This window comes from Pagrus major, chromosome 22, assembly GCF_040436345.1.
Source record: "Pagrus major chromosome 22, Pma_NU_1.0".
Classification (NCBI taxonomy): Eukaryota; Metazoa; Chordata; class Actinopteri; order Spariformes; family Sparidae; genus Pagrus; species Pagrus major.
The window spans coordinates 77303-95729 of NC_133236.1; the positions used below are offsets into that span (position 1 = coordinate 77303).

General features: G+C 42.4%; 1 protein-coding gene across 1 annotated transcript in view; it reads right to left on the bottom strand.

The window, feature by feature from the left end:
* The window catches only part of mdn1 (midasin AAA ATPase 1), a 66287-nt gene that overhangs the window by 31355 nt on the left and 16505 nt on the right, over positions 1-18427 (bottom strand). Inside the window, exons 23-52 of the mRNA XM_073492339.1 lie at positions 18042-18193; positions 16754-16932; positions 16270-16478; positions 13772-13918; positions 13519-13660; positions 13300-13434; positions 12972-13110; positions 12022-12154; positions 11617-11747; positions 10813-10951; positions 10424-10538; positions 8993-9253; positions 8714-8911; positions 7476-7684; positions 7262-7384; positions 6926-7123; positions 6671-6778; positions 6311-6499; positions 5195-5284; positions 4830-5093; positions 4474-4738; positions 4208-4367; positions 3534-3650; positions 3249-3457; positions 3011-3159; positions 2433-2632; positions 1966-2189; positions 1590-1703; positions 1034-1163; positions 74-180 (exon numbers count right to left, since the gene is read on the bottom strand). Of these exons, the coding sequence (XP_073348440.1) occupies positions 74-180; positions 1034-1163; positions 1590-1703; positions 1966-2189; positions 2433-2632; positions 3011-3159; positions 3249-3457; positions 3534-3650; positions 4208-4367; positions 4474-4738; positions 4830-5093; positions 5195-5284; positions 6311-6499; positions 6671-6778; positions 6926-7123; positions 7262-7384; positions 7476-7684; positions 8714-8911; positions 8993-9253; positions 10424-10538; positions 10813-10951; positions 11617-11747; positions 12022-12154; positions 12972-13110; positions 13300-13434; positions 13519-13660; positions 13772-13918; positions 16270-16478; positions 16754-16932; positions 18042-18193 (4936 nt within the window). The remainder of the gene's footprint in view (positions 1-73; positions 181-1033; positions 1164-1589; positions 1704-1965; positions 2190-2432; positions 2633-3010; positions 3160-3248; positions 3458-3533; positions 3651-4207; positions 4368-4473; positions 4739-4829; positions 5094-5194; positions 5285-6310; positions 6500-6670; positions 6779-6925; positions 7124-7261; positions 7385-7475; positions 7685-8713; positions 8912-8992; positions 9254-10423; positions 10539-10812; positions 10952-11616; positions 11748-12021; positions 12155-12971; positions 13111-13299; positions 13435-13518; positions 13661-13771; positions 13919-16269; positions 16479-16753; positions 16933-18041; positions 18194-18427) is intronic.

Sequence of the window (18427 nt, forward strand, 5' to 3'; positions counted from 1 at the left end):
GAAAACACACCTCAGTGGGTGAGTTGAATTGTCACTCACAGGTACTGAGAATTGTGCTACTGAGAGTTCATACCTTTACTGAAGGCTGTGGCTATTCTCAGGGCACAGTTCTGAGCTGACAGGTTGATAGCACAGGTGCAGATAACAGAGCGTTCCTCTCTGTCCATCAGCAGAACAATCCTAACAAACACACAAACTAATTATTAGCACCTTTGAGAACATTTATACACGATCAACAGTTAAAAGAATTCTTTACTTCATGGTTCTTAAGGTGCGTTCACACCGGACTTTTTATTTTTGTCGCTGTCGCTCGTGTCGCTCCAAAAAAATCGCTCTGTCGCTCAGCTGCAGTCGCTCGTCGGCACAATTCAACAGATCACTCTGATGACGTCATTCAAGCGATTCCAGTGAATTTCACGTCGCTCGGAGGCGCTCATTTCTTCCCGTTTGTATTGGTCCAGCATGGCTGACAGTTTGACGAGCTGTTGGCGAGAATCGGAGGCAGGATTGCCCGGTTGGACACCAACTACAGGCGCTCCATCCCAGCTGAGGAGCGCCTGTAGTTGGTGTCCGGCGAGTGGCTGTGTGTGCGTGTGTGTGTGTCAACGTAAAGCCGGCTTCGCTCTTCCGGACCCGTGGAGTTGTATTACGTTTCCATGGTTTCAGTAGTTGTCATAGTTACACATAGATTACGGCAGCCTATCAGCGCTGAGCGACAAGCGACTGACGGCCAGAGACTTGGGATTTCTCATCTCGAGCGACAGAGCGATTGAGCGCTTTTTCGCTCCGTCGCTCGGTCGCTGTCGCTCGGAGCCCCAGCGATATTTCGCCTGAGCGATTAATCGCTCAGTCGCTTGTTTGCATTGACTTAATATGTAAACTTGTCGCCAGCGACAAAAATAAAAGGTCCGGTGTGAACGCACCTTTACATTTAATACAAGATTAGCCTTCTGCTTGCAATAGTACCTACGCTGACTGCTCTACTGCAGACATTTTCAGCTGGATACAGTTGACATACAACCTCCTACTGTACCTGTTGGCAACTGCATTCAGTGTCTCCAGAAACTCCATGTATCTTTCCTCGTCCTCAAAGTTGCACTTGTTTGCTAAAATGTCCAGGTATTGCTTGTTCCATCGCATGTCCACCAGAATCCTGTATTCATCTGGTAACATAACAAACAGTAGTTAATACTCCTTATAGATGGCAGCAGTAGGTGGTAACACAAGTCAAATGTCGAAAATATATTAAATATGGATATTTAAACTATGATGTGCAGCTGGTGCAACACTGGAAGTTTCCTTCCTAAGAATAAAGTTTGAAGTTAGTTTGAAAATATAATAAGAAATTTGACTTCCCTCAGATTCAGAATTTTGACTTTACCTGTAGAATTCTGCATTGAAGATAACCTTAAAACTAGCATTTTTATTAAAATACATTAACTTGATCACAAGTTGAATAAACTAATTCTAATCTAAAATGTTAGACCCTTCAATATTGTAAATATATTTATTTATATTGCTCAAATATTCTGGTCGGGGCTTTCATTGCAGTATTTTTAAAAGAAGAACAAGACAACCATAGAGCTTACCGATGTTGTGGGGCTGGAGCAACTCTGCGAGAGACTTGCCCTTGGCAGCAAGTTTGCTACCAAACACAGCCTTCAGAGCCCTGTTTCCTGCCTCCACCTGGACCAGAGCTGGATCTGAAAGAGTCAAGAAGTCCACTGTTTTAGGATCGAAAGTACTAGATATTGCTGGACGACCCTGAAATCCCCCATTTTCATTTCTGCAAGGTAGGCATATCATTCTGATCTCCATTATTTGAAGTGTGATAGAAACACAGAAGTTGAAATCTTGCATGCAAAATCTACTGTTACTGCAATTAAATATTATGTTTTAAAGCAATGTACTTTTAAGTCTAAAATGCTGTGGTGCTGTGTGTGTGTGTGTGTGTGAGCATCACACCAGGAATGTGTTTGTAGCTCTTCCCAAGGTGTGAGAGCCAGCTGCTGCGGAGGATCCAGTCTCCATGAGAGGCTCTCTCTGTGACCAGCCTCACCGCTGTGGGGATCAGCCTCAGAGCGTCTCCATCTGCAAGATCCACCACTCCTCCAGAAAACACGAGGCCTTCATGGACACCACTACTCTGAAGGGTCCTCTGCAGGTCGCTCAGACTTAGTGGACGATTCCTGTGCACATGCAACACAACTGGTGTAATTATTTCCGAAAATTATTTAACTTTAGGACTTTTTTTTTTACTTGGATTTCAAGTGTTTTCATTTATTTTACATGTCAACTAACAACTTAACTCCATTAAGTGCATGAACTGATAAAAGTGTGTTCCAACACTCGCACTTAAAACTGACACTTCAATTACAATCTTCAGTTACAATCACTTCAACCCCTTTTAGGAGTTACAGTCAAATCCTTACCGTTTGCCCTGTAGGCTGAGGGTGTTCAGGCAGAATGAGAGGACCTGTCCGTCTCGGAGGACAGCAGAGAAGCAGGAATCCTCAGTGGAGAGGAGGGCGGAAGGGAAGCCATCAGGCCAAACTCCAGCACACAGCAGCCCACTGCCCCAATCCTCTGTGTCCAGGATGGCCAAGCGCTGCTCAATCGCCTGCTGGGCTTGCTGCAAGGGATAACAATGCATTAATGTTTAGTCATCCTCCAGGGAGCAGGAGTGTGCTCATTTGATTTCTTTATGCTAGAGGAAAAGTCAAAAACATTCAAATTTAAATTGACAAGGCCTGAGAAGAGTCAAGAAGATTCATCATAACCCCTACCCCCAATTTTGTCTTGTACTACTTGTACTATTGACAGACTACCAAAAGCCAATAAAACATTTTTTTTAAAAGAGAGAAAAAACATGCACTTTGCATACACTGTTTTCAATGAATGATAGATGACTCAGTTATGAGTGGATAGGAAGAGTGATGGACAATGAGCCAAAAAGAAGAATCTCCCTTTTAGATGCATTCTTTTAGATCAATGGGGGGGGGGCTGATACCTTTTGGCTGGCAGTGGTGCGTTGGCACAGTGAGTAGGCCTCTCCACAGGCGTGCTGCAGGGCGCTGGGTAAATCTACACCTCTCTGCAGCTGGCAGGACAGCAGGGTGGCAGCATGGAGGAGGGAGGCCACTGATGAGGCAGGGGAATCTGAAAGATAAAGCCAGAATGTTTCTCATAAACTCTGTAGACTGACTGACTGACAGAAAATCAATTTGCTGTCATCATACAGTGCTTACCCCAGATGGCAGACTTGATGCTTTTATGTATTTCAATCAGCAGGTCACACACACAGTCCCCAGTCACCCCTGCCGTGTGAAGCAGGGTCTTCAGGTCCAGTGTGTCCCAGCAGACTCCCTCATGTTCCCCTGGGATGTAGACCTCCACCCCTCTGTTCCTCATGGCTCTGGAGAGCTCCCCATGCCCAGGGTCCATGGTCAGGAACAACCTACACGGCCACGCACACATCAGCTGAGCATGGACAGCTACACACAAAGTGAACAAACGGTTATTTTATGTACTACCTGAAGTTAGGATGAGGGGTGATTTTGGGGGTCTTCCCGTCTATGACACCACGTTCGTTGATGGTGAGAGATCCACCGGGCTCTAGCAGAGCATTGAGGCGATCTAGGACAGAGGCACTAAGCACAAAATAGATGATTAGCGCAAGTTCAGTGGGGTTTTTTTCAGGCTAGAAATTAGGTGTCTTTCAGGACAATCATTTCTAAACTCTCCAGACATACATAGCTTCTGTAAATATCTGTCTAACAATATTATACTTCAATCAGCTTTTGTTTGGATTGGTTGAAGCAAATTCCGAAATAATATTTTCCCATATATTGTACATCTATGCATAAGAAGCTTTTGTTATTGGTATTTTTTAAAAGAACAGGGTAGTTGATCTAGTTGCTATCTTTTTCATTTGTGTTTATTTTATTATTCAAAAATACTAATTCCTCTATATGAATATGAATACAATTTTATAATATTATGCACTAATTTCAGTGCTGCTCTAAGTGTTTCCAGCATTTCAAGAAAGTCTCTGCATAGCTCTCTGGCTCTCAGTTCTTGTGTGTGGTTTTTGATGTCTTTTAATTAATTATCCCTCTGTGAAATCCAGCCATGTGACGTGGCCTTTTTTCCCCAAATCCCATACCAGCTCACAAAATACACACAGAACAATGCACTTTTTCCTCACTTGCAGAAGTTGACATTGTCCATGAGCAGCCAGTCACCAGCCTGCAGGGCCTGGACCAGCATACCGTCCAACCACTCAAAGCCTCCGTTTGTCCAGCCATCCTCCAGCTGAGCCAGACGCTCCTTCAGCAGCGTGAAGTCCATCTGCAGTTTGGACATGTCTGGAGGACAAACACAAACATTCTTAGACTTACAAGACAAACTGAAATTAGAAAGATTGAAGCATTTTCATTTATATCAGGCAGTATTCAGTTATCAGACCATTACCAGTGAACACTTTGAGCTTGGTGTTCAGCTTCTGCAGGAGGAGGATGATGACCTCCAGCTTGTTCAGTGCCTCTGAGTTGATGGTTCCTTCAGTTCTCTGGAGTCCCTCCTCCTTCAGCCAGTGGCAGAAAAGACCCCATGTCTGCAGCAGGAACTCCGTGTCCTGGATGCCAACATCCAGCGACATCAGGCCACGCCTTATAACCATCGCAACTATGTAGTCCACGCTCTCCAGCACTTGTTGCCATGGCCGCATGATATCCACCTGAAATAAGAAAGAGAGTGCAGAATGATGTGGCCGGATGTTTTCAGTTAAAAAGAAGTTTAGCAAACTAGAAATCTGAGTTCCTGGTTACCTGTTCGAAGCCTCCCAGCAGCTCTGTGGTGTCCATGGCACTGTTCATGGCCATGACCCTGAGGCGGTGTCCTGTCAGCAGAGCTAGCAGTCTCACCAGACTGGTCTTCCCACTGGCCGTGGGCCCCACCAGTATTGTCATCCAGCCCTTCTCCACACATTTCATCAGGGATTCCAGGGGCCGCAGTGCCTGATGTGTGATGGACAGAGGGGGATCCAGGGCCACAGGGGCTCCGCCGCTGCGCTGCAGGACAGAAAAGCCAACCTACGGGGGCAATCCATGGAAGAAGAACTCCTTCACTTTGTCCATACAATTCAAAACATTTGCTGCAGAGAAATATAATTGAGTGGTTTTGTTTTACAAACCTGCAGGTTGAGTGGAGTAATGTGGAACTCTCTTGAGCCGCTGTAAGGCTCAAAGTCCTCCCCGAACACCTTCCTGAACACTGAAAGCACCTGTGAGGGACAAGACAGGGTTCATTTTTACAATAACAGTGGAAACAGGCTTTCTAAAAGCACCAGTAACAACTAAGAGAAAATGGGGGAAGGCCACTGAATGCAGAAAAGATATTCTCCAATTTTCTGATTATCTAAAGCAAGGTTTTGTTTAATTTTTACTGTATATATGACTGGCGATTGAATAAATGTATGTGGTGATGTAGCGTGCAAGCTGTAAAGTAACTAGAAACCCAACACAACCCTGACTAACTTGTTCAAAGAGACCCATGTTTTCCCTTTAAATGTCTTTCCCAGACCTTCAAACTGTGACCAGATGGATTAGTCAAAACAACTTAAAACAAGAGAAATGCCCCACAGTCTCAAACTTTCTTTATCGATTCAATTTGCTTTTCAAATTAAAAACCTTTTTCTGTTGTCCCCTTTTCCAGATCTTAAACGCCATAACCTCTGCATCCAGACTAGTGTCTAAAAACATCCTAAATAACTATCAGTGGGTTTCAGATCCTCTTCAATGTGTTCTAATTCTTATACAAAACCAAAATGCCTGAGTCATCGACATATGAAATATATTTTCAGCAGAAGCACATTTAAAGTCATTTACATATACTAACAACAGTAGTGGGCCGAATACACTCCACTGTGGGACACCACTAATTCAAGATTGCCATCCAAGCAGAGGACTCTGAAACTGAACTCTTTAAAATCTTTACATTAAATATGAGGCAAACTATTTCAATGCAAATGGACATTACACACTGCCGTGGTCCGTGGTGCAAAATACTTTCTTTTAAGTCAATTAGAATCATTCTACATTACTTCTCAGGAACCACTTTACCAACATATACACAAACATATGAACAAGTGTAAAAGGACACTATACAAAAAGTAACACAAAACAAAAATACATATTATATAGCCTATTCATTTTGATTGAACAGATTTATTTCATTGATATACAGATAACATTTCCTGTGGACCCTCAAGTGCTAGCAAAGTGATGTCTGATGTGCTGAAACAGCTTACCTGAGCCTTGTCAGTCTCCGTTCTCATCCTGTCAGCATACACCAATGCTACATGCTGGCCTGGGTTGAAAAATCCTGGCGACTGGTCAGCCTGCATCAGCTGACACCACCGGAACATGTCACGCAAGTTGAACTCCCAGGGGCTTCCTTTCTGACCCCACCGCCGCTCCACACACACCTCCTGGACAAGCTGTTGAAGGCACAGACCTTAACCTTTAACCTGTCTTTTGACTCAACAGCTTTAAACATGTGAAACACTGCCTGAAGACAGACTTCAGTTGGTACAGCAGAGTCAGGCTCAAGTTCAGCATATGAAGTCACAGACAGTCAGTCATACCACAGCAATGGAAGAAAAACCTACCTTGTTACTGAACTCCACCATTTTAGCAACAATTTCCTTATCAATGTTCGGGAAAATGGAGTCTCCTATGAACTCCATGTCTTTGCTTGTGAGCTGGTCCACAAAAACCTGAGAATGGAATTAGATTTCATGATTGGAAGCAAAAAAGAATTCAGACAGATCACGTGATTACTTTGCTCAGCAATAACATTCTGTCTGTTTCCCCCTTCAGTTCTCTATTCAGAGATATATATAATCATCTCGACTGTTCCTTACCTGAGTGAATCTGTTAAGGAAGGATTTGGGCAGTCCCTTACGTCCACCGCCCTGAGTGAAGGGGTTCTGGCAGCCAAAGATCTTGGTCTTCTCTTGCTGAACCTGGAAGCTCATTCCCAGTTCTGGAATGAAGATCTCTGCTCTGTGATCAAAGCAGGCATTAAGACCCTCCAACACCGACTGAGACGCCAGGTTCAGCTGGGAGAATGAGAAACAAGTCAGTGTAATATCGCAGATTTCATCAGCACCATCAGATAACAATTCTTCTGCAAACAAAGCAGGCTCTGAGCCACAAAAACTAGTGTACAAAACTGTTCAAATGCAAGTGGTCCTTACCTCGTCCAGGACAACCCAGTGGCCTGCCTTCAAAGCAGCCAAAAGGGGGCCGTCACGCCACGCAAACTCTCCTCCCTTCCCTCCCTCCACAGGGAGATCTGTCCCAAACAAATCCGTCACATCCTGCCAGAGAGTGCACATCATCAGCATTACAGCCATTTGAAATTCTTTCAGCAGACCAATAGAATAATCTGAATACTATATAAAGGCTTACCGTTTGCTCCGACAGGTTGATTCTGACCAGGTGGTTTCCAGATGCTTTCGCCAGCGCTGCCACCAGGCTGGTCTTTCCCACACCAGGTGAGCCCTCCAGCAGCACAGGCCTCTGCAGCTTCAGAGCACGAAGAAGCCTTTGGGCATTCACCGCAGTGGTACCCGCTGCGATGGCATAGTCTGACAGGTTACGGCTCTCGGTCTGAGGCCCTGGGGGGACATACAAAGGAAATGCCCATTTGATTGAAACACAAAAGAAGTATATGATAACCAGTGCTTATCATGCAGAATCTGAATTGGCAATTTAATACAGTAATATCACAGGAGTGGGATATGGAGAGGAAAAACTGGACAAAAAACTTTTTCAAAGCAGTCCATAAGTTACTTAATGCAAGAGACGTGAGATTGATATCAGTTTTAGCTGCTCAACTGCTCAGAGCCGGCCAGCTCTGGAAAAGAGTCAGGAACAGAGCCAGACCTTCTGGAGGAATAAACACCTGGAGTCATATCTAATTCTGCTCTGATGGGACGAGGAGAGCTCAGAGATTACTTTTTAACTTTAGGGATTCAAAAGTTGATTTATCTTCACTCCTGTTTATCAACCTGACTGCAGCAGCAATCTGCAGAGGTGATCCACATTGTCGGGAGTTTATGTTCTGTAATGATGGCTGCTGACTGGAGCTGAAGGGGAAATCAACTTTATGTCATGAACGTAATGTTACAGAGAGGAGAGTGCTGAGTTTAGTGAGAGGCTAAAGTGAATTCAACACCCTGAAACACCAAACCTTGGTGTGTGCCATTGTTTGCTATCATACGGCTTATGTTCAGTAATCTGGCTGTTTGGGGTGAATAAACACTCGCAGGAGTAACACAAAAAAAACAAAAATGTTCCAGCAGTCAAACCCAAGACCCAAATGCCTTGCTGGTGGTGAACACACCATTAAACAACCACCACTGTTGATTTAAATCTAACATGATGGTTCGGGTAATATACAACTCAAAAAAATATATAGAAAGGTCTAGTCGTTTCTAGACATTTTAATGAGGAAATCTTACATATTATATCCTAGTCTCAGGTTACAAACGTGGGCTGACACCAGTAGATGCAGCTCTGTGTAAGGAATGTGTTGATATAAAGCATTTGAATGTGTAATATACAGCTCAGAAGATATGACCAAAAAAAAAACAATCTGAACACAGCATCTTATAAATCTGTTAGGGATTAAATGAAGTTGATACCTAAGGCAATGTAGAAGGGGTCAATGCCGAAGAAATCTTCCCCCCACTGGGGTTCCCGCGGCACGTTGCTGTCATAGACTCTGAGGGCGTCCAGCATCTCCTGATCCAGGTTGGTCATCTTGCTCAGCCGCTGTTGCAGGAAGCCCAGGCACAGCCGGCGTGCCAGCAGGGCGCTGTCTGCACAGGACACCGTGGTTCCTGCAAGAAAAGGTAGTCTCAGATCACATGTCTTCAACAGTTCCCTTCAGAGACAAATTCTCAAAAATAAGCTGAGTTTACCGGAGCCGATGCCGTCTATGTAGACCAGACATGCTGCGTGAATGAAAGCGGTAACAGTGTCCAGTCTGAGGTCCCACTCTGCTTCTTCTTCATCTTCCATGGCTCCCATTGTCATGAAGCCATCTTCATCCCGCTCACACACAGTGTTAAGAAAGTAAACCCACGACAGGATGTCTCTTACACTCAGGATGCAGCGCCGGCCGAAGTCCTGTCTGGTGAGCCACTCGATGAAGTCCAGCATCAGCTCTGCGATATCACCGCCTGTGTTTAGACCAAGAAACCACATCAACAACACTTTTTACATCTGTATATATTCTCACTAGGCAAGGCAGTTTTTTTTATATAGCACAATTAATTGCAGTTAAACTCTGTTTCCATTATTTTCCAAGAGAGAGAGCGATGACCTTGAGCTGTATGGCAGTGCTACATTGGTGTTCACATCGCTTGCTGTAAGATTTGAAGTTCGATCACTTTCAGCTTTGACTTGTCAATGTTCAACCAATAAGATGATAACTGTTAGTGATGTTACTAGGTCTGGGCTTAAAAAATTTTTTTTTGCTCCAAATAGATCACCATTTGAATAATCTGATATTGTTATAAAAATGTTAAGCTCAATTTTGGAGCACGTCCAAAATTCTCACCCACCAAGACCCAAATGCAGGTAGATTTTCCATTTATCAAGTAAATCTCTGAAGGCCATCTGCCACACTGGCAGGTAAATCATTGTACCATGACAGTCATCGGAATCGAGACTCACTAACACGGCATAAGGGCTTGGACCACATGGTACATTCAGGTACATCTCATAAACTCTGAAATCTACATTGATTTACAGCAAAGCATGTGGGCGCGGACAAGGACTTCATGGAGCATTCAAGTGCAACTATTTTTTTTTTCTTTGATGAAATACATGGGACTATATCTGTCATTTCTTTCTTGTTCTTTCACTAAAGAATTTTTAATACTTAGATGCTAAAATCATAACAATTTCTTATCCATGTCTACATAAGACAATTTTAGCCACTTATCTCTGCAACTATTTTATTAAATTCTTAATATTTCATATTTCATATTAGGGTTTTTCACAATCTCTTCTATATCCAAGCAAACTTGGTATTGTAACTGATATCTCTAACTGAACTGATATTGAATCAAATCAAATAGAACGTGTTGATTATCTCATCAGTTACTTTTACAGGAAATGATTCAGACTATCGGCAACAATTATGATGCAGTGGTTGTGTAATAATGCTTATGTACAAGTTACAACGGGTCTCAATTGTCCAGAAACCAAAAAAGTTAAATAATTATGGTATAATATGAAATAAATCTTATTTAATGAGCTGTTTAACAAGTTGTTATCAGGACAAGTGAATGACTTTAACCAAAACTTGATTCAGTATTGATGTACTAGGCTCAAAGCTAGTTTACCATCAAGAGAGAGGCCTGAGCGCAGGTTGTGTTGGATGATCTGAACCAGGTCACTGCGGCTGTTGCTCTGAGGACACCAGATCTCTGTGAAACGGTTCCTGAGGGCAGGAGAGAGCTGTGCAAAAACAGACGAGCACAAGAGTTAGACTCTACCTACATACAGTTCTGGTCGATTCCTCTTAAAAACTAATTCATACATTTTTAAAAAGAATGTTAAATCAGTGGGACAAACATTCTTCTTCCAAACACAATAGAATCAGTCAAATACAAAACTGTCTCTGTAAACGGTCAGTAGGTAGGGCTGCAGTGACTTATTAGCACTGTATCAGCTGTATCACCTTTATCCAAAGCCCAACTGACAATGCTGGAACATTTTTTTTTTTATCTACCTCCTTCTTGCCAAAGTCTCCTCCGGGGTTCATGGTGGCAACCAGACGGAAGCCAGCAGCTGCTCTGATCAGCTCCACATCATCATTGTCTCCGCTGCCCTTCTCTGCCAGAACAAGGGACTTCTCTGTCTCTAGAACACTGACAAACACAACACACTGTCAGAGGCTCCTCTTAATCTGTCATTTAACTGTATGTGGATAAATATGTGGCAGTGTGTCATTGTGCATTCTGTTGCTCAAAATGCATGCAAGCACAAAATGCAGGAAAGTCACAAAGTTAAGTTCATTGCTCTAGATTACATCACATAATTGCCGTCAGTAAATAGCAGCCTGGCTCTCATTCTCAGAGAGGGATGCTGTTTTCTGGAGGGGGATGTTCACTGAAGACTCTGTCAGGAGGGCTGACCATCATGGTGACTTTTCCTCATTGAATTTGGTGATTTTTTTCTATATCATTATGCCAGAGACCAGTTTTTTCTCTAAATCGCGTCACATAATCACTGCCAGCGGAAGCTGTCTTGCTCGCTGTTGACTATCATTGTGGGTTGAAGTGTGGGACATTTCTCTTAAATGTGATGAAAGGATGTGTTTAGTTGTCAGACTGTGAACGTCATCAGAACATCACACCCCTTCCCCACGCTGCCAGCGTACCCTTACACACAGAGGTCGTCTTGCCTCTGTTATGGCTCTGATACTACCTCCGTTGGTGGATCGGAGGTGGACCAAAACTGTCCCTCTGTAACTTTCACACAGACAGCATGAAAAGGCATCATGAAAGAGGCTAAAAACAATGCATGTGTCTACCTGTTGAGTCTCTCCAGCACGGAGTCGTCTGCCAGGGAGATCTCATCCATGAGGAACACTCCTCCTTCCTTCATGGCCAGCACCAAGGGGCCGTCATGCCACTGAAACAGCCTGCCGTCCTCACCATCATTCTGCACACACACACACACACACACACACACACACACACACACACACACACACACACACACACACACACACACACACACACTAGTATTTGAGTATCAAATATGTCTGATTGGTTGTCATTTATTTTTTTCCACAAGCATGATGGTATGTTTCAGAATTATAAAAAAGTTAACAACAGCTTGTATTGTTATTTATCTTTTTCACTTCTGCCAGCTCAAAACAACCTTGGTGTAAGACTATTCTGACTTTTTTCCAAATCAAAAAAGAAGTCAGTACCTGATGTGTGTGTCTGACAGGTCGCAGACCTCCCAGGAAGTCAGACGTCTCCATATGTAGGTGACAGTTGACAGAGAAAAACTTCTGTCCAGCCAAAGCAGCAAACAGTTGGCAGATTGTAGTCTTTCCACATCTGGTGAGGGAACAGGACAAAGACCATGATAAAAATATATACACACATGCAGTGAGTTAACTGCGACTGATTGTATAGTATGTAATAATGATGTCAAATAAGATGCAGAACAAGTATATGCAGCCATGCCAGCAGCTTTGTGAGGCTGTATCCAGGTGTTTTAAGCTGAAAGTTAACATCAGCACGCGAACACTGACAATGTTAACATGCTGATGTCAGGCAGGTGTAATGTTAACAATGTTCACCATCTTAGTTTAGCATAAACTAATTAGCAGAAAACAGGGTAACACTTTATAATAACTATCATCAATAAATTGTGCATTTATAGTAAATTAAACTTTAGTTAATAGTCATTACACTGTTAAAAAACAATATGTTTTATAAACCCTTTATGAAGCGATTGTTTATTGTTAAGTTGCAAGTGATGTTTACAAACCTTTACAACTGCTTAATTAATGGTTGATGAAGATCAAGATTAAAGATTAAATTAACTATAATTAATTAATTATATTAATTATAATAATTATGGTTATTATAAAGTGCCACCTACAAATATTGACCTGATGGTGGCGCTAGAGGAAAGGTCAGTGGATCACCAAAGTTATTGGGATTCACTGTCCGGGAACTATGTATATCAGTACAAAATTTCCTCTCAGTCTGTCCAGTAGTTGGGATACTTCAGTATGTATCAAGGTGGTAGGCTGATTATTATTGCCCAGCTAGCAGGGGGAAAAATGATTATCTCCATTTTACTCCAATGACAAGGAGTAAAATAAGACAGAATGAATTGGGCCCAACAGTAACATTTGAATCTTACCCAGTGTCTCCTACAAGCAGCACGGACTCTCCGAATCTAAGCGCTCGTCCTACCAGCACAGCTAGCCTCCTCATGCCATGCGTCCACACCACATGACGAAACTCCTCTGGAACTCCAGCAATGCTGTCGATGAAGGGACCTGCCAATCAGAGCATCAAGGCAACAACTGAGCAAGGGAGCTTTTTATTTCTTTTGAATTTACCTTTTTGTTTGTAAGAGGAAGACTATGCTACTTGTAAGGCAAGAAGAGACACCAACATGCCATTTCAAATTTAAAAAAAAAGGTGTAAAGTGCTATAATTTTGAAAAAGCATTATGGTCCACTTACTGAACTGGCTGGTGACCTGCTTCTGAGAGAACAGATTTTCAGGGTTCACTGTTCTCTTGAAGTGCTTTTCCAACATGGACAGTATAATGGCCTCTTCCTCTGGCTTCCTAACACGTCCTGCCAGCAGCATGTACCCTGATGAAGATAACAACAGTTTTATCTAAAGTTTCAATGGAAAACAAGTGTCGGCTGGTGAATTTAATGTCAGACAATCATCACCATCATCAGCCAAATGCTGCAGCCAATCCTGAGAGACCTCTGTCTGCTCCTCTAGCCTGTAGCGGTCTGCCCAGCGGAACAGATCTCTGAGGGTGATGAAGCCATGTTTACCCGCAAACACAGATGATCCTCTGCGTAAGGACTGGACATGGAGAACATATTTCGCAAATGTAGTTAGGATCACCCAAGACAGGTAGGTCATACACAGGGTAGACAGACAGTTCTACAGCAACATACAAGAGTGTACAGTTACCTGAAGGTCTTGCATAACCTTGACCAGCTTGGTGCAGTAGGATGGAGGCAGGCTGCACCTCTGGTGGAGGATGGTCTCCAGCTCTCCACTGGGCAGCTCATCAAAGTGCAGCTCCACAAAGCGGTTCCTGAAAGCCCTGGAGAGCACCTGGAAACCAGTTAGTAAAGATTACTCTGTTAAACTGTTATTATGTTTTGATCACAGGTTTACCATATATACATATACACACACAAACACACACACACATATACACATATATATGTATATATATATATGTATATGTATATATGTGTGTATATACAGTCATGGAAAAAATTATTAGACCACCCTTGTTTTCTTCAATTTCTTGTTCATTTTAATGCCTGGTTCAACTAAAGGTACATTTGTTTGGACAAATATAATGATAACAACAAAAATAGCTCGTAAGAGTTTAATTTAAGAGCTGATATCTAGCCATTTTCCATGGTTTTCTTGATAGTAACCAAAATCACTTAAGTTCTTACATCAATAGCTATGGCACTGTACTGCCAAAAACACTGCTTTTAAGCATTCCATGTTTTCTTTTCTGTTTGCTTTAAACACATGATACACACAGGAGTTAGTACTTGATTGCGTAACCATTGTTTTTGATGACTGAAGCCATGCGTCTTGGCATGCTCTCCACCAGCTTCTGACATTGTTCTGCTGTCACAGCAGCCCATTCCTGTTGCACAAATTCAAACAAATTTGCTTTGTTTTTGGGCTTGTGGTTCTCCATTTTGAGTTTGATGATTTTCCATAGGTTTTCAACTGGATTCAGATCTGGTGATTGAGCAGGCCAAGGCATGGTGCGAATGTTGTGGTTCTCCATCCAGGCTTTAACTGACCTTGCTGTGTGGCAAGGGGCATTGTCTTGTTGGAAAATCCAGTCATTCGAGGCAGGAAAGAGTTTTCCAGCTGATGGAAGAAGACTGTTTTCAAGAGTAGCCCTGTACATGACCTGGTTCATTCGCCCTTCACACAATTGCATTTGCCCTGTTCCACTCATACTGAAACAACCCCAGATCATCACTGATCCACCCCCATGTTTTACTGTAGGGGCAAGACAGTCTGGTTTGTAGGCTTCTCCAGGCCTCCTCCTAACCAGTAAGTTAGCTGGAGTGGGCATCAACTCAAAATTGGATTCATCACTGAAGAGAACCTTAGCCCAATCATCAACAGTCCAATCCTTGTGATCCCTAGCAAAGAGTAACCGGGCCTTCCTGTGCCTTTCGTTGATGAAGGGCTTCTTCCGTGCTCTGTGTGACTTCAGACCAGCTTCAACAAGTCGGTTTCGAACTGTCCTTGCCGAACAAGTCACATTTCTCGACAGTGCCCACTCATTTTTAAGGTCCCTGGAGGTCTGACGACGATTCCTGACACAGGAACGGACGAGTGCACGGTCATCTCGTGGGGTAGAGAGACATTTCCTGCCGCGGCCAGGTAGCAATTTGGTAGTGCCGTGTTCGGCTTGTTTTTTCTTGTTGTAATGAACAGCTGTCTTGGAGATCTTTAGTTTTTTTGCTACCTGTCTCTCACTCATGCCAATTTCCAGCAGTGCCAAGATGGCTGCCTTTGTGGCTTCACATAATTCTTTTGTTTTAGGCATTATGTGAGAGCTGACAACTTCTGAGTTGTGCTATGGCTTGAATGTAAGCAGGAAACCACTCTAAGCCTTTGCATGTGCAGTGCTGCTTATGACATGAAATGGCCTCTTATATACCCTGGGAATACAATTAAGCTTAAGAATGTCAAATAGGACATAAAGTATTATGTGATCAGCTGCATTTTTTGTCGTGTTCATTGTATTATACCTTTAGTGGTACCAGGTATTAAAATGAACAAGAAATTGAAGAAAACAAGGGTGGTCTAATAATTTTTTCCATGACTGTATATATATATATATATATATATATATATATATATACATACATATATATATATATATATATATATATATATATATATATATATATATATATATATATATATATATATATATATATATATATATATATATATATACATATACATATACATATATATATATATATATATATATATAGTATATATATATACTATATATATATATATGCTGTAGCAATGCACCATATGAGAAAAATAATGTGTTTTTTGAAAATTCAAGTGTGTAAACCTTTTCTGCTAGGATGCCCAAAATAGTATAAAAGTGAAAGTATGAACCTGAAAAATAGCATAATATGACCTCTTTAAGACGGCTAAATTCCCACGCCAACTCCTTGTCAACCTTTACCGGGGAGCAAGAGAGAGGATCCTGACAGGAAACATCACACATTGACGGAAGGCTCTACAGCAAGTGATTAAAACCACCCAGAACATCATTGATACCGATCTACCAAGCATCAGTGATATCGGTCTGACGTGTTTGTGAAAGTGAATCTGATGGTAACCACACTGTAACCATGCCATCAGAAAAAACTCAGACTGAATGAATGGTATACCTTTCTACCACCATAGAGACCAGGGGGATTCTGGGTAGCAAACAGCATGAATCTTGGGTGAGCCTTGATGACTTCCTGTGTCTCAGCCACGAAGAGCTCCCTATTGTCGTCAAGTAGTCTGTTGAGAGCCTCAAGAACATCAGTGGGGGCAAGGTTCAGCTCATCCAGGATGATCCAGTAGCCTTTCCTCATGGCATCTATCAGAACACCTAGAGCAGATTGACACACAAATGACTGTCTGGGAGGATGCCAGAGTTCAATAGTGGAAAGGGGCTGACTGGGGAAATGCTACTACAGTCTGTAACAGTAGATGGTTGTCTCGAGAGGAATAGAATATACTTTGTATATTTGCAATCAGTATTACACTTCGCCAGGCTTCGATTGCAACAAAAAAGTCATTATTCAAAGTATGACATACTGTATAATGGCCTAATTAATGTGAAGCTGGTTCTTAATTAAAACAGATTAGCCTGAGAAATCGTACCCTCTTTGAACATCAGTTTGCCCCTGTCGTCTGATGAGTAGCAGCCTATGTATTCCTGGATGTCGGTGTGCTCGTGGTTGTTGATTCTCACACACTGGTTCCCTGTGGCTGCAGCCAGCCAGCGGATCAGACTGGTCTTCCCCACAGATGTCTCTCCCTGGATCAGCACCGGGTGAGTCCTGTGAGGCCAAATCATTTAGAGATACAGTGATGTGTGGAGGGTAGTCTATTGATGTGTAACCTGAGAGTACCTAACCCAAGGGCTAGTGAGTAGTGCGGGGATCACTTAGTCATACAGGTGATGGGAGTCAAAACTGAGTGCTAGCATCCTATGTAAATTTTTATATTTCTCCTATTATTGGTTGTGAATTAGTGAATTAGATTTAATGATTAAATAATTCATGCCTTAAAGCTGCACAATCAGTAGTTTTTTATATTAACAACTGATCAAAACAAAATTAAAGTAGAAGGGAATGGAAATAATTTGTGAATATTAAAAGCACTTCTGAAGTGCTGACTTTTTCTGCCTCTTTTTTCCTCTTATTTTGGTTTTCAGGCCTGCAAACTTTGCACTGATTGAAATGTGTTCCATCAGCAGCAGTTAGTGATTTTCAAAAAAACTTTCTGATAAATTCACTGTACAGTACCTACTCAGCACCTGCTCAGCACCATAAAAGCAGTTATGGACTAGCTGGTGAACAAGTATATTTAAGAGAGAATGATCATATGAATACTGACACTGATATGAACACCCATGTCAACATATTTTTGTGTATATTTGTCTGAGACTATTTTTCAGGATTTGGGCTCATGACTTTCATTCAAGGACAATATTAACGCTGCATCGTGCATTGATAATTTGCACAGAGCTAGCTTCATAAAAACTGTTTTGATGTGGGAAAACTTGACTGGCCAACACAGAGCCCTGACCTCAGCCCCATCAACACCTTTGGTAAACTCGACGATCGATGTGAGCCAGACATTATCACCCAGCATCAGCGTTGGACCTCACTAGTGCTTTATCTAAAAACTCTAATAATATCTATTTAGGAGCTCAGACTGTCCGTGACAGAAGCCATACACAGACATAAAAGCTAATCGATTCCTGCTTGGCAGGTCACTGACTCTGGGGAAATTCAGTCCAACCACATTTTTGTCCTGATGCACTTTGATCCATGTCTTCTGAAAGGGCCAGAATTAACTCTGACAAAATGAACATTTATAGATGAACCATTGATTTTGGGGGAAATCATGGACAAGAGGTCAGGCTGGGCAACAGTTTTCCTACCCTGCAGATACCACTCTGGCAAGGTCGCGGAGGTTGAGTTTGACTGAGGTGGTGAGGATGTAGCTTGGGTCCAGAGCTGTCTCCATCTCACCCTGGGCCACCCAGTAGCCCTCCACGTCCACACATGTCCGACCTGAGGGTGCCGGGATTGGCTGCAGGAAACATAACAAAATGCTTCAAATATCATTTTGTGCATAACATGTGACATTTAAAGTTTCAATATTCATTTTTCTTTTTGACATACCCTAAATATTAGCATGTTTTTCCTGAACTCTTTACTTTTACTGTTTTCACCCATGTTTGTTTGTAGTTTGGTTGGTTGGTTGAATAGACTTTTGGTGCAGATTTGGACAAAGACAGATCCAGGCAGTAATGAATGGATCCTG